This window comes from Brassica oleracea, chromosome C7 (assembly GCF_000695525.1).
Source record: "Brassica oleracea var. oleracea cultivar TO1000 chromosome C7, BOL, whole genome shotgun sequence".
NCBI lineage: Eukaryota > Viridiplantae > Streptophyta > Magnoliopsida > Brassicales > Brassicaceae > Brassica > Brassica oleracea.
The window spans coordinates 7,580,970-7,592,265 of record NC_027754.1 but is presented as its reverse complement, the minus strand read 5'-3'; the positions used below and the strand labels follow the sequence as shown (position 1 = coordinate 7,592,265).

General features: G+C 36.1%; 2 protein-coding genes across 3 annotated transcripts; one reads left to right on the top strand and one right to left on the bottom strand.

Annotated features, from left to right (window-relative positions):
• Positions 1 to 2,538: 2,538 nt before the first annotated feature.
• LOC106301165 (pentatricopeptide repeat-containing protein At2g15630, mitochondrial) lies at positions 2,539 to 5,039 on the top strand. Its single transcript, XM_013737509.1, has 2 exons — positions 2,539 to 4,631; positions 4,713 to 5,039. The coding sequence occupies exon 1, from the start codon at positions 2,689 to 2,691 to the stop codon at positions 4,582 to 4,584; it is 1,896 nt and encodes a 631-aa protein (XP_013592963.1). The 5' UTR covers positions 2,539 to 2,688; the 3' UTR covers positions 4,585 to 4,631; positions 4,713 to 5,039.
• Positions 5,040 to 5,475: 436 nt separating this feature from the next.
• LOC106304157 (laminin-like protein lam-2) lies at positions 5,476 to 8,737 on the bottom strand. 2 transcript variants are annotated; one of them, XM_013740555.1, is made up of 10 exons: positions 8,586 to 8,737; positions 8,431 to 8,498; positions 7,894 to 8,326; positions 7,569 to 7,799; positions 7,256 to 7,474; positions 6,894 to 7,178; positions 6,431 to 6,804; positions 5,964 to 6,328; positions 5,860 to 5,887; positions 5,476 to 5,770 (listed from the first exon to the last, which is right to left on the bottom strand). In XM_013740555.1, exons 1-9 carry the CDS (start codon positions 8,710 to 8,712, stop codon positions 5,860 to 5,862), a joined length of 2,130 nt encoding a protein of 709 aa, XP_013596009.1. In that variant the 5' UTR covers positions 8,713 to 8,737; the 3' UTR covers positions 5,476 to 5,770. The 2 variants fall into 2 exon arrangements, with proteins under 2 accessions (XP_013596009.1, XP_013596008.1); XM_013740554.1 differs by having other exon boundaries at positions 5,964 to 6,804.
• Positions 8,738 to 11,296: the final 2,559 nt, after the last annotated feature.

Here is an 11,296-nt window from a genome sequence, read left to right as displayed (position 1 = left end):
CACGGAAATATGCCTAATAGCTCTAAGTGCTAAGTTTGCTATGAGAAAATTCCACCCCATGCCTCTCGCCTAGGACTCCTTATATACTGGCTCCTAGGTCGGTTTACGCTTTTCCTCTTCTGCCCTTAAGCCGCCATAGCATAAAAATGGAGATATTCCATTTTTTCCGATCTTCGTAATTATCTTCAAAATTTCGTATTTATCCGCGGAAACTTGACATTTATCTTTCCTTGCGAACCAAGCGTAAACCGTCATGCGGCTTACGGGCTGTTGGTTAAGAAATCGTAAGTTGGGCCTCGAGTCATGTCTTAGGTCCCTTTGGGCCGTCTTCAGACTCGAAGCGTTTATTATGGCTTCTTTCGATAAAGAGAGAACTTTCCGCGATTTTTATCGTAAAGTTTGATCGATGACTTAGAATAGCGGGAAACATGAAATGGGTTTGCTACGGTCTTTGGGAGATAGCATCGAAGAGTAGACGAGAATGCATGGACTAATGGCATATTGACGTTTCGGAAGAGCTCGGTCGATACGTGGCGACCGAACTTTGGCTCGAGCTCGGTCGTTACGTAGCGACCGAGCAGGATGGACGCTCTGTCGCTACGTAGCGACCGAGCGGAACACGCGTTCGGTCGCTGCGTAGCGACCCTTTTCGAGCTCTTGTCCGATGTCTAGTGTTTCCTCCGCAAAGCTTTTCGTAAGAAAGAATCTATTTCGAAAAAGTATTTGTCGAAGAAGGTTTTTCGTTTTCTTCTTCGGGGATTTGGACGTTAACTTCGTCGTAACCGTTTTCGACCCCAACAGTGAATAGAGACAAATATGGATGATGAAGAATACATATAACAACCTTGAATATCTAGATCAATGATCAAAAAAATTATTCAAATCAACACAAATCGAAGATATTAAGAGATGCATATAACTGTTCTGTTTTGGATTAAACACATAAAAATCCTGATTGAAATCAATAATATTATTTAACAAAAACAAACAAAACTGATTGAAGCAATCAAATGATATAACCCAACTCAACGAGAGTTTAAGGATATCATTGGAAAGCTTAAGCCTTAAAATAAAAGAAAAACAAAAATAATTAAAGATTTCCTTCCTTCTAGAAAATTAAATAGGTTAAAAGGTCGTGAAGAGGAAACCTCTCTCTAGGAAAGGAGAGAAAAACTTGATTATTTTTTTCCTGATATGTGTCTGAAGCGGCTACATCTAACTTGAGCATAAAACATTTCAATTAGGCAAAAAGCTTATTTGTAATATTTTGAAGGGATTTAAACTGTTAGCACTCATATTTTATTATATCAACTTTGTTTTGATTACTTTTATTTATGGATTTCTAATGATGAAATATTTTAAACAAATTTATTTGTGATAAAATTCTTTAAATTAAGTATTTAACATAAACATTCTAAATCAATTTTATTTAACGAATTCAGTCTTTTTCTACAGTACCAGTAAAATAAATGGATATTACGGATAAATTTTTAGTTTAGGTATCATTTTATAACAAGGATTTTAACATTAAAAATTAAAAAATATCTAATAAACTTATTTACAACACTAAACCCAAACATTCTGAATAAACCAAGCTAATTTAAATCCCAAATGTAAAGCCACTCAAGGCAATATGAAGATGTAGGCCGAAGTAAAAATATTGTTTATGGCAACTCTTTTGGGATGTCTTTCAGTGAAGAAAAATCTACATTCAAGAGGGACAAAATGAGATAATATAGTGCGAGACAGGCGTGGGCGTTCGGTTCTTCGGTTCGGTTCGGGTCGGTTCTTTCGGTTCTTGTAGTTTGATAACCATTAGAGTACCGTTAAAATTTCGGGTCAGATCGGATCGGTTCTTTCGGTTCTTGAAGTTTGGTAACCATATTAGAACCAAAATAAAACGGTTCCAATTGAGTTCGGTTCTTAATAGTTACTTTACCCAAATTAATCTGATGTACTTACAAATAATTGAATCAAAACCAATACCAAAATAGCATTCAAACGATTTCTTCATTCAGAAACCACAATCCAAATTGTGAGAATAAAATAGCAAAAAACACAAGTTTTTTAAACAAGCAATTTTGGAAGTGGAAGAGATTTTCTAGGAGAATCTAAACTATGAATGGAAAAAGATTCAGATTTTGGGAGGTGTATAAACTGTTGATCAATAAAAAAAAGGTAAGAGAATAAAATAAGTATAAACTATAAAGATACTAACGTATAAGGTAACTATATAAGGGTTTTTCATTTGGTTCTTTATGGATATTATTCGGTTCTCGGTTTGGTACAGGTTCGGCTTCGGTTCTTCGGGTATAAAATTTTAGTACCCAACTGAATAATTCATAAATTCGGTTCGGTTTGGTTCAGGTTTTTCTCGGGTCTGTTCGGTTCGGTACTTCGGTTCCGGTTTTTTTGCTCAGCCTAGTGCGAGTGATGTAGAACAGAGGAAAATACAATTAACTGATAATTGAAAAAAAGACAAAAAAAAAAAAAGAAAAGCAAAAAGAAGAAAACACGCTAATTTCATTAAACCGAAAATCTCGATGGCAATTTAAACCGTAGCTACACTGCAAATCTTCTTCTTCTTCTTCGTCTCCTTCAATTCTTGGATTCTTCAACCCTGCCAACAAAATAAACAACAGTTCTCCATATCTACCTTTGTTATCATCTCTGTTTCGGATATTGGCCATGAGACAGTTCACTCTCCCCTGTCTTTTACGCCACCGAATCTCAATTCTTTCTGGCGCCGGATATTCTCGTACGGCCGCACGTCTTTCTTCTTCTACCCAAACATCAACCACCGAGCCGGAGCTCTCACAACCACCGATAAGTTCCGATATCCTACTCGACTCAATACGATCTTCTCAGTGGCATTTCGTCGAACAGATTACGGGCAAGCTCACACCTTCCCTTATATCAACAACTCTGCTCAGCCTCGTCAAGACTCCATATTTAGCTCTCAACTTCGTCAACCGCATCGATCTTAGTTGCTTGGACTTCCCAACACAGTGCTTAGCGATAGCTGTTGTCTCTAAGCTCTCTTCTCCCAACCCAGCTCTTCAGTTACTTAAAGAAGTCATTACTAGTACAAGTATTAGTGTTAGAGCCATTTTCAATGAATTGGTGCTTGCTCGTGATCGACTAGAGACTAAAAGCACCATTCTTTTGGATCTTTTGGTCAGATGTTGCTGTCAATTGAAGATTGTGGATGAAGCAATAGAGTGCTTTTACTTGATGAAGCAGAAAGGTTTTGATCCCAAGACTGAAACTTGTAATTGCATTCTGAGTTCGTTATCAAGGTTGGATCTAACAGAGAAAGCTTGGGTCTTCTACGCTGACATGTATAGGATGGAGATTAAGTCGAATATATACACTTACAATATAATGATCAACGTGTTGTGCAAGGAAGGGAAGTTGAAAAAGGCCAAGGGAATGTTGGCAATGATGGAGTGTTTCGGTGTTAAGCCTAACATTGTCACTTACAACACTCTTGTTCAAGGGTATTCATCGAGAGGACGAATCGAAGGAGCTCGTATGGTTATCAAAGAAATAATATCTAAAGGCTTTAAACCAGATTTGCAGACATACAACCCGATCCTGTCTTGGATGTGTAGTGAAGGAAGAGCTTCTGAGGTGTTGAAGGAGATGAAGGAGTTGGGTTTGGTTCCGGACTCTGTTTCTTACAATATATTGATCCGTGGTTGTAGTAACAAAGGAGATTTGGAGACAGCTTTTGCTTATAGGGATGAAATGATGAGAGAAGGTTTTGCGCCAACGTTTTATACTTACAACACGTTGATTCATGGTTTGTTTATGGAGAACAAGATTGAAGCTGCTGAGATGTTGATAAAGGAGATTAGAGAGAAGGGCATTTCCTTGGATGCTGTCACGTACAACATACTCATAAATGGATATTGTCAGCATGGTGATGCAAAGAAAGCTTTTGCTTTGCACGACGAAATGATGACGGATGGAATTGCGCCGACGCAATTTACTTATACATCGCTTATTTATGTCTTATGTAGAAGAAGAAAAATGAGGGAAGCAGATGAGTTATTTGAGAACGTTGTAGGCAAGGGAATGAAGCCTGATCTTGTGATGTATAATGCATTGATCGATGGCCATTGTTCTACTGGTAACATGGACCGTGCGTTTTTGCTTCTTAAGGAGATGGATAAGATGAGAATCGATCCTGATGATGTGACGTACAATTGCTTGATGAGGGGGCTGTGTGGAGAAGGTAAATTTGAGGAAGCTCGTGAGCTGATGGGGGAGATGAAAAGAAGAGGAATCAAACCTGACCATATTAGTTACAACACTCTAATAAGTGGGTACAGTAAGAAAGGTGATACAAAGCAAGCTTTCATGGTTCGAGATGAGATGTTGAGTCTCGGGTTTAATCCAACTCTTCTCACCTACAATGCTCTGTTAAAGAGTTTGAGTAAAAACCAGGATGGGAGAGTTGCAGAAGAATTACTAATGGAAATTAAAAGTGAAGGGATTACTCCTAATGACAGTACCTACTGCTCTGTAGTTGAGGCAATGTCTAATTTGGAACAGGATGCAGAAAAGTCTGATAATTGATGATAGTCATTTTGTCTGTTTGTTCGTCGCTGCTGAAGTACTCGAAGGTATACAAGTAAACAAACCTCTGTCTATATGTGTTTTCTTTAAGAAGCAACTGTTTCTAATGGCTTTTGTTTTGTCTAAAGGTGTGAATCTGTCGTCGTTATCGTGGGTAATGTCGTCGAGGCTATCAAAAGGAACATACAACGGAGTATTGCTGTCGACGGAAGCAGGAACGTTGGCTAGGGTTGTGGCGGATGCAACCATAACATTGGGAGGATACTTGGGAAGAAACCATCTGTTGAATGCAACTCTACTACGATCACTTGGTATCTGCATTGGCTCCGTTGTTGCTACTTGTTATACTTATAACTCTCTCTCTCTATTGGTATGTTTAAAGAGATTTTGCTACCAATTTTACAAAACAGAATAAAAAAAAAGAGACTGTGTTTGATCATCTCTTTGTTTGATTATTTTGTGATCATCTTACCATGTGATGGTTGAGAGTCTCTAATGGATACTAAACAGAGTTTGATATTTTTGTACTGTTTATGTTTCTGACTAAATAATTGAGCAAAGATCGAATATAATAAAAAAGTTTGGAATATGACAGAGGATATAGCTCATGGGTTTACCTGTATCAAGAGTCTCATATTTGACATATAAAACACACAAACTTATAAGATATATAGCACCACAACCTTTGCTGCATACTTTTATCATCTCACCACTCCTTGATCCATTTCAAAGTCATTCCAAGTTTGTGTTTCAGTTCTTCGAACTGTATTGTCTACAATGGCTTAGTTGCAATTTTTTTCATTAACCCATTGAGAACCCATATAGTCTGAGGAACTAGAAGATAAACTTGTATTGGCTTTGAAACCAAGCAAGCAAGGAAGAGTGGTGAGACATGATATGATCCATTTACAAAGTGAAACAAAGAATTATTGAAACCACTTGAAAAAGAGGCACTGAAGAAAAAATATAAGACATAACATCTAGCTAATGTTGTGGACCCTTGTGGTGACTTTTAAACATCATTACCGGGTTTTTAGTCAGCACTAAACCAGACAATGATAATAGGTAAGAAGGAATTCAATCTAGGGGAGAGTCATCATCTATATCAGGTTGTGACTGAGCTCTACTTAAAGCCTTCTTGTAACTGCTTGATCTTCTCAGGATATCTTGTACGCTCCCTGCAAACCTGTTCACAAGACAAGGCATATAAGTTTCATGAGCATAATATATTTAGTTTTATGTTTCCTAAATGATACCCACTAACAAGTCACTTACTTATTTGTTCCTCCGTCCAGATTGTTTCCTGCGCAGATCAAATATTAGCATATCAGATAGAGAGAAAGGAGCATGAAGTTAAAATTGGGATCCATATAGGTTACCTTAGCTTCCTATACATAAAAGTCACATCACTGCCATCATTTGGAACCCTTGACTGCAAATGATCTGTACTTGAACTAGCTGGTTGTGGAGCTCTACTTTTTTTCTCTTTTGGTTTCATTGAGCCATTAGAGGAACCGTTTGGATGAAGATAAAGCCCCTTCTTCTCCTTTTTAGATTTAGCTCCACCAGCCACTTGATCTGGTTTCTCTTGATTTTGGGTGCAACCAAAATTGTCTCCCATATCATCAGCCTTCTCTTTTAGACTTTTGTTGGAAAGGCTCTTATCAGCAGCATCATCAGAGCACTTTCTCAAAAGTGAAGCATCTCTCTCAGTATCTTGTGGGTTGTTCATGAGAGGGGTCTCCTCCAGAGCAGCATTGTTTACCTCAACTGACAATTCTTGGGAGTCTGCAACCTCCAGAGCAGCATTGTTTTCCTCAACTGACAATTCTTGGGAGTCTGCAACCTCCAGAGCAGCATTGTTTTCCTCAACTGACAATTCTTGGGAGTCTGCAACCTCCAAAGCAGCATTGTTTTCCTCAACTGACAATTCTTGGGAGTCTGCAACCTCCAGAGAAGCATTCTTTTCCTGCAAAGAAACTGATACAGTTGTGATAATATTATCAGTAGGCTCTTCTCCTTCCACAGCTTTGACAGGCTCAACATTGTGTGCATCAGAGTAAACGACCAGAGTATCTTCTTCAGCTGATTTTGTTTTCTTAGTAGACTTCACTGATTTAGCCTCATCGGCATCTGCTTCAACATTACTGGTCTGGATATTATCTGCAGCACTTGGTATAGCTTTTCCACATCCCACAGTGTCATGAATCGTCTCAGTTTCTACACGAGAAATAACGTCATCAGGAATGACATTATGAGTTGATGAGAGAGATTTGATCTTAGAAGAAAGCAAAAAGCAATGAAATTACCTTTCTGACTTGCTTCTGTAGAAGAAGGAATGCCTAGATTTTCGACTGGAAGAGATTCAGGAGTAGCATCAACAGAATCGACATGAACTCCTTTAATCTCATTCACAATATCTCTTGAAGCAGAAGAAAAAGACTGACTGATTGCATCTTTTGATCTCTTCTTTCTTCTTTTTTTCTTCTTCTCTGTATCTGGTCTGGTGGTAACCTCACTGACAGTGTCCAAATGATTTGCTGTGTGGCTCACTAGATTGTCAGTTTCAATTTGATCTCTTCCCAGCTCATTTTCTATAAAGAATCAACAATAACATAATAATGAGTTATATATATAATACAAACTACTACCTGAGAACTGAACATATTACCTTTCTGAGTTGCTTCTGCAAAAGAATCATCAAGATTTTCTCCTCTAGAGATTGGAAGAGATTCAGGTACATTTTCAGGAACTTTACCTATCTCATTCACAATATCTCTTGAAGTTGTAATAGCAGTAGTAGCAGAGGATCGATTTGCTTCATCTTCTGATCTCTTCTTTTCTGTATCTGGTCTGGCTGTTAGCCCACTGTTAGTGTCCAAATGATTTTCTGTTTCAATTTTATAATATATTCCTTCAGATTTCTCAATTTCTACACATAATCAGAAATAGCAACATTATGAATTGAACGTTAAGGGATTTACCTTTCTGAGTTGCTTCAGGAAAAGGGTTGCCATGATTTTGTGCTCCAGAGGCTGGAAGAGATTCAGCAGCAGCAGCAGCAGCAGCACTATCTACATTTGAAGACTGATTGATGTCATCTTCTGATCTCTTCTTCTCTGTATCTGATATGGTTGCCAAATGATTTGCCTGGTGGCTAACCAGATTATGGGTTTCAACGTCTTCTTCCACAGATTTCTCACCCATCTCAGTTTCTACACAAGAATGAACCAACATTATGACTAGATTAAATAAACAACAACAGAAGATCAGTACTCTCTGATCCAAATTTTTATAGACAGAGGATACCTTTACTTGCTGTTGTTTCCGGAAGAGTATCATCATCTAGTTTTTTTGTCGGTGAAGATTCAGTTTCAGTAGCAGCGACAACTTCAACCTCAACATTTCCACTTAACTCGTGACTCCCATCAACATCAAATTCTGAAGCAGCAGCAGAAGATTGATGATTAATATCATCAACCTTTGGTTTTTTCCCACTCTTTTCTCCACCGGAAAGTTCCAGTTCCCTCTTCTTCTTTCTTGTCTTCCTAACTAATCCACCTTCCAAATCATTCTTGTCTTTCTCAAGCAACTCATGGTTTAAACAATTTTCAACTTTGACGGCAGCATCAACAAACACAAACCAACAATTACGACCGATGCCGTTGAAAACCATACTCATGAGCATAGAATCTGGCAAGTGATAATCAAAAAGGAGACCCGATGTATTCTCACGATTAACCTAAATTAAATTAGGAGGTCAAGAAAGAAAGAAAACCACAACTTAGCTAAAACATTATTCATCATGGCTGAAGCAGTAATAAAAACACACACTCATGTTACTACCTTAACCGCAGATATATCAATTTCTCCAAGTTTGGGAAAACACTGATGATGCTCCTTGCATAGTTTCACTATATGTATGGTGAAACCAGAATCTCATCATCAGATCCATCGAATGGAGTATGTAGAGATGATTGAAGTGAAATACACTCTTTTACCTTTGAAATCGGAGATGGTTTCACGGTCGTGAAGGAGAACCAGGAGATGAGTGTCTAGGCTGGTCTCTACGTACACGCAGTTAGTCTCCCGCTTGTGAAATTCAGCCATTGCCGAGGTTGGATTCATTTGGCGGGCGAAGAAGATGAACAGGTTGAATGTCGTTTGGATTAACAAGTCGCTTGGTTACTCTCAACATTTATATAATGGGTAATTTAATTAATCTCCATTAAATATATTTTTAACGTGTTCCAAAATATATATATATATATATTTTCAACATCTTTTTTTTTGGGTACTCTTAATTACGTAAAAAGAGGTAATAAATTATTCAACCATCTCTATTCTACTACTAAATAGAAAACAATAAAAAATGATTCTGTTTTATCATGTTCCACTTCTTTTAAAATATTTACTAGGTGATTTTTCCGTGCTCATACAAAGATTATAAATATTTATTAAAAAAATATATTATAATAATTGATTGATATTTTCTTTTAATTTTAAGTTACTTTATAATTTGTATGCATAATTTATATTAATAATTTTATATTACATTATGTAGACATATGATTTTATATATGTTATATCTAGTCGGTTTTGTTGTTTTTATAATTTATTTAATTATCATTTGGATATATTAGATTACATCTATTTCTCTAAATTCAACTATAATATTTTTTTATTCTAAACACATTAAAATTTTGATTAATTTTCTTATTTTCATTTAGGTTGGTTGTTGTCTTAGATATGTAAATATATTTTAGTAAGATTATATATAACTTAAGATTATAGAGAATTTGTCAAATATGACTCAAAACTTGATTTTAACCGTAAAAGTGTTTCAAACTTGAATCAAATGCAAATTTTTGTAGCTATTACATCAATTACAAAATGATGAAGAAGAAAGTGAAGCAATATGGTGAACAGATACGCGGTTGTTCTCAACATCCTCGCCATGTTCTGAAAGATTTCTCGAGGATGCTTGATACTCAAGTATGTTATTGTTACATCAATTACAAATGATGAAGAAGAAATTTTGTGTCAATAGTTATCTTGTGCATCTCTGTAAGGTTAAATGTAGCTTCATACAAGTAAACACAGTCCTGTGTTTATCATTGTTTATGTTTACCATATTAATGATTAAATAGTGAAACTGATTCATCTTCTTGCAGATTGAGAAAACTGTCTTTTTCATGTTGGAACAACAAGGGTTGCTTGCAGGGCGACTAGCCACATTGAGGGAAACACATGATGCGGTACTTGCATAGCCTGACATATCAAAATTGTTCAGCTCCGAGAATCATACAGAGATGTTGGACGAGATCTTCTACAGCTTCTGGTACTCGTTGAGTTGAACGCCATTAGTCTCCGCAAGATTCTTAAGAAATTTGACAAACGGTTTGGCTATAGATTCGCCGACTACTACGTTAAAACCCGTGCTAATCATCCTTACTCACAATCTCCCTACAACGCCTGGTCTTCAAACCGGAAAGCTGCATGTTATTTATCCCCATGTCTTTGAAGGGTTTCAGTTCAGTGAGTTTTGAGATATAATGATTTGCAGAGATTGATGAGTTTCTCTGCATCTTAAGGAAGGGACCTATATATAGATGCAGCTTCTGCTTGATAGAGAAGCTAAGCAATCTGAAATTGATGAGATGATCTTGGGAGTCATATATTGCAGCACATAACTCTGATGAGTTAAGCCGTCGATTTAAGGTGCGGGAAAAGCTGAACTGATGGGGTGGGTTACGAATTAGGTACATAACTCCGATGCATTAGTAAGGTCATACGTCACCATTGTTTGCCTATTGGATTTAGGCTTATAATTTTTTGGGTTAGAGAAATTCGTATGGGCAGCTATCATTTTTCTCTAGCTATTTCATTGAGGGCTTATAATTTATTTGGACTCGGCGACAATAATAGAAGAAGCCTAACAACTTAATTGCTAAGGGTGGAAACTCACGCTGCTGACGGGAGGTGTATAGTTGTGTGCCTCAAATGGGCTGATTATATTATTACAGAAGTTTGCCATCTTTGGGCAATTATTAGTGTTTTTTGTGGGCCCATTTACGGAGAAATTTTTTTGATGTCCCACGATTTTATTTTTCTCCTAGTGGAGAAAAAAGTCTAATTTATTATAATAGATATTTAATTTCCAAAAATTAGTGACTAAAATTTAGATTAGTGACATGAATTACACTTGATTAGTTTTGAGTTAGAAGGATAACTCAAAAATGTTACCAATCATGGAGTAGATTTATTTTCTTGAGTTAATGTTAGACTTATGATGTGTTATACTTGATTTATAATTTTGAGTTATTTCTTTGAAAAAATGATAACTCAAGTGTTAACTCAATATCAAACAAAATTCTATGTGTTAGAACTTGATTTATCATTTTTTGGTTTTTGGACTAGTGTCTTACGTTACTTTTTAATGTTTGTTCAGTTTTATGAATAATGCAAATGCTGCCTCACGTTTAACGTTGATCAGTTCATAAAAATATATTTTAAAAATAGATAGCTATTTAATTATTAGTCAAAATATTTATAAACAACTATTTTAATTTTAATTACTTCAAAAAAAATATTCATATAATTTTATTTGTTAATTCTATCTGGTAAATTCTTTTATATATAAAATTATATGTAAAAATAAAGGTATTTTGTTAAAATATATAGAAAGTACGTTTTCTTAATTTTATTTTAA

Excerpts from the sequence above, each read along its gene's own strand:
- LOC106301165 (XM_013737509.1), top strand. The coding sequence starts at position 2,689 with ATGAGACAGTTCACTCTCCCCTGTCTTTTACGCCACCGAATCTCAATT.
- LOC106304157 (XM_013740554.1), bottom strand. The coding sequence starts at position 8,712 with ATGAATCCAACCTCGGCAATGGCTGAATTTCACAAGCGGGAGACTAAC. Across the intron at positions 6,805-6,893 it reads TACAGAAGCAAGTCAGAAAG|AAACTGAGACGATTCATGAC; the intron begins GTAATTTCATTG and ends TTTCTCGTGTAG. Across the intron at positions 5,888-5,963 it reads TTTATGTATAGGAAGCTAAG|GAAACAATCTGGACGGAGGA; the intron begins GTAACCTATATG and ends TGATCTGCGCAG.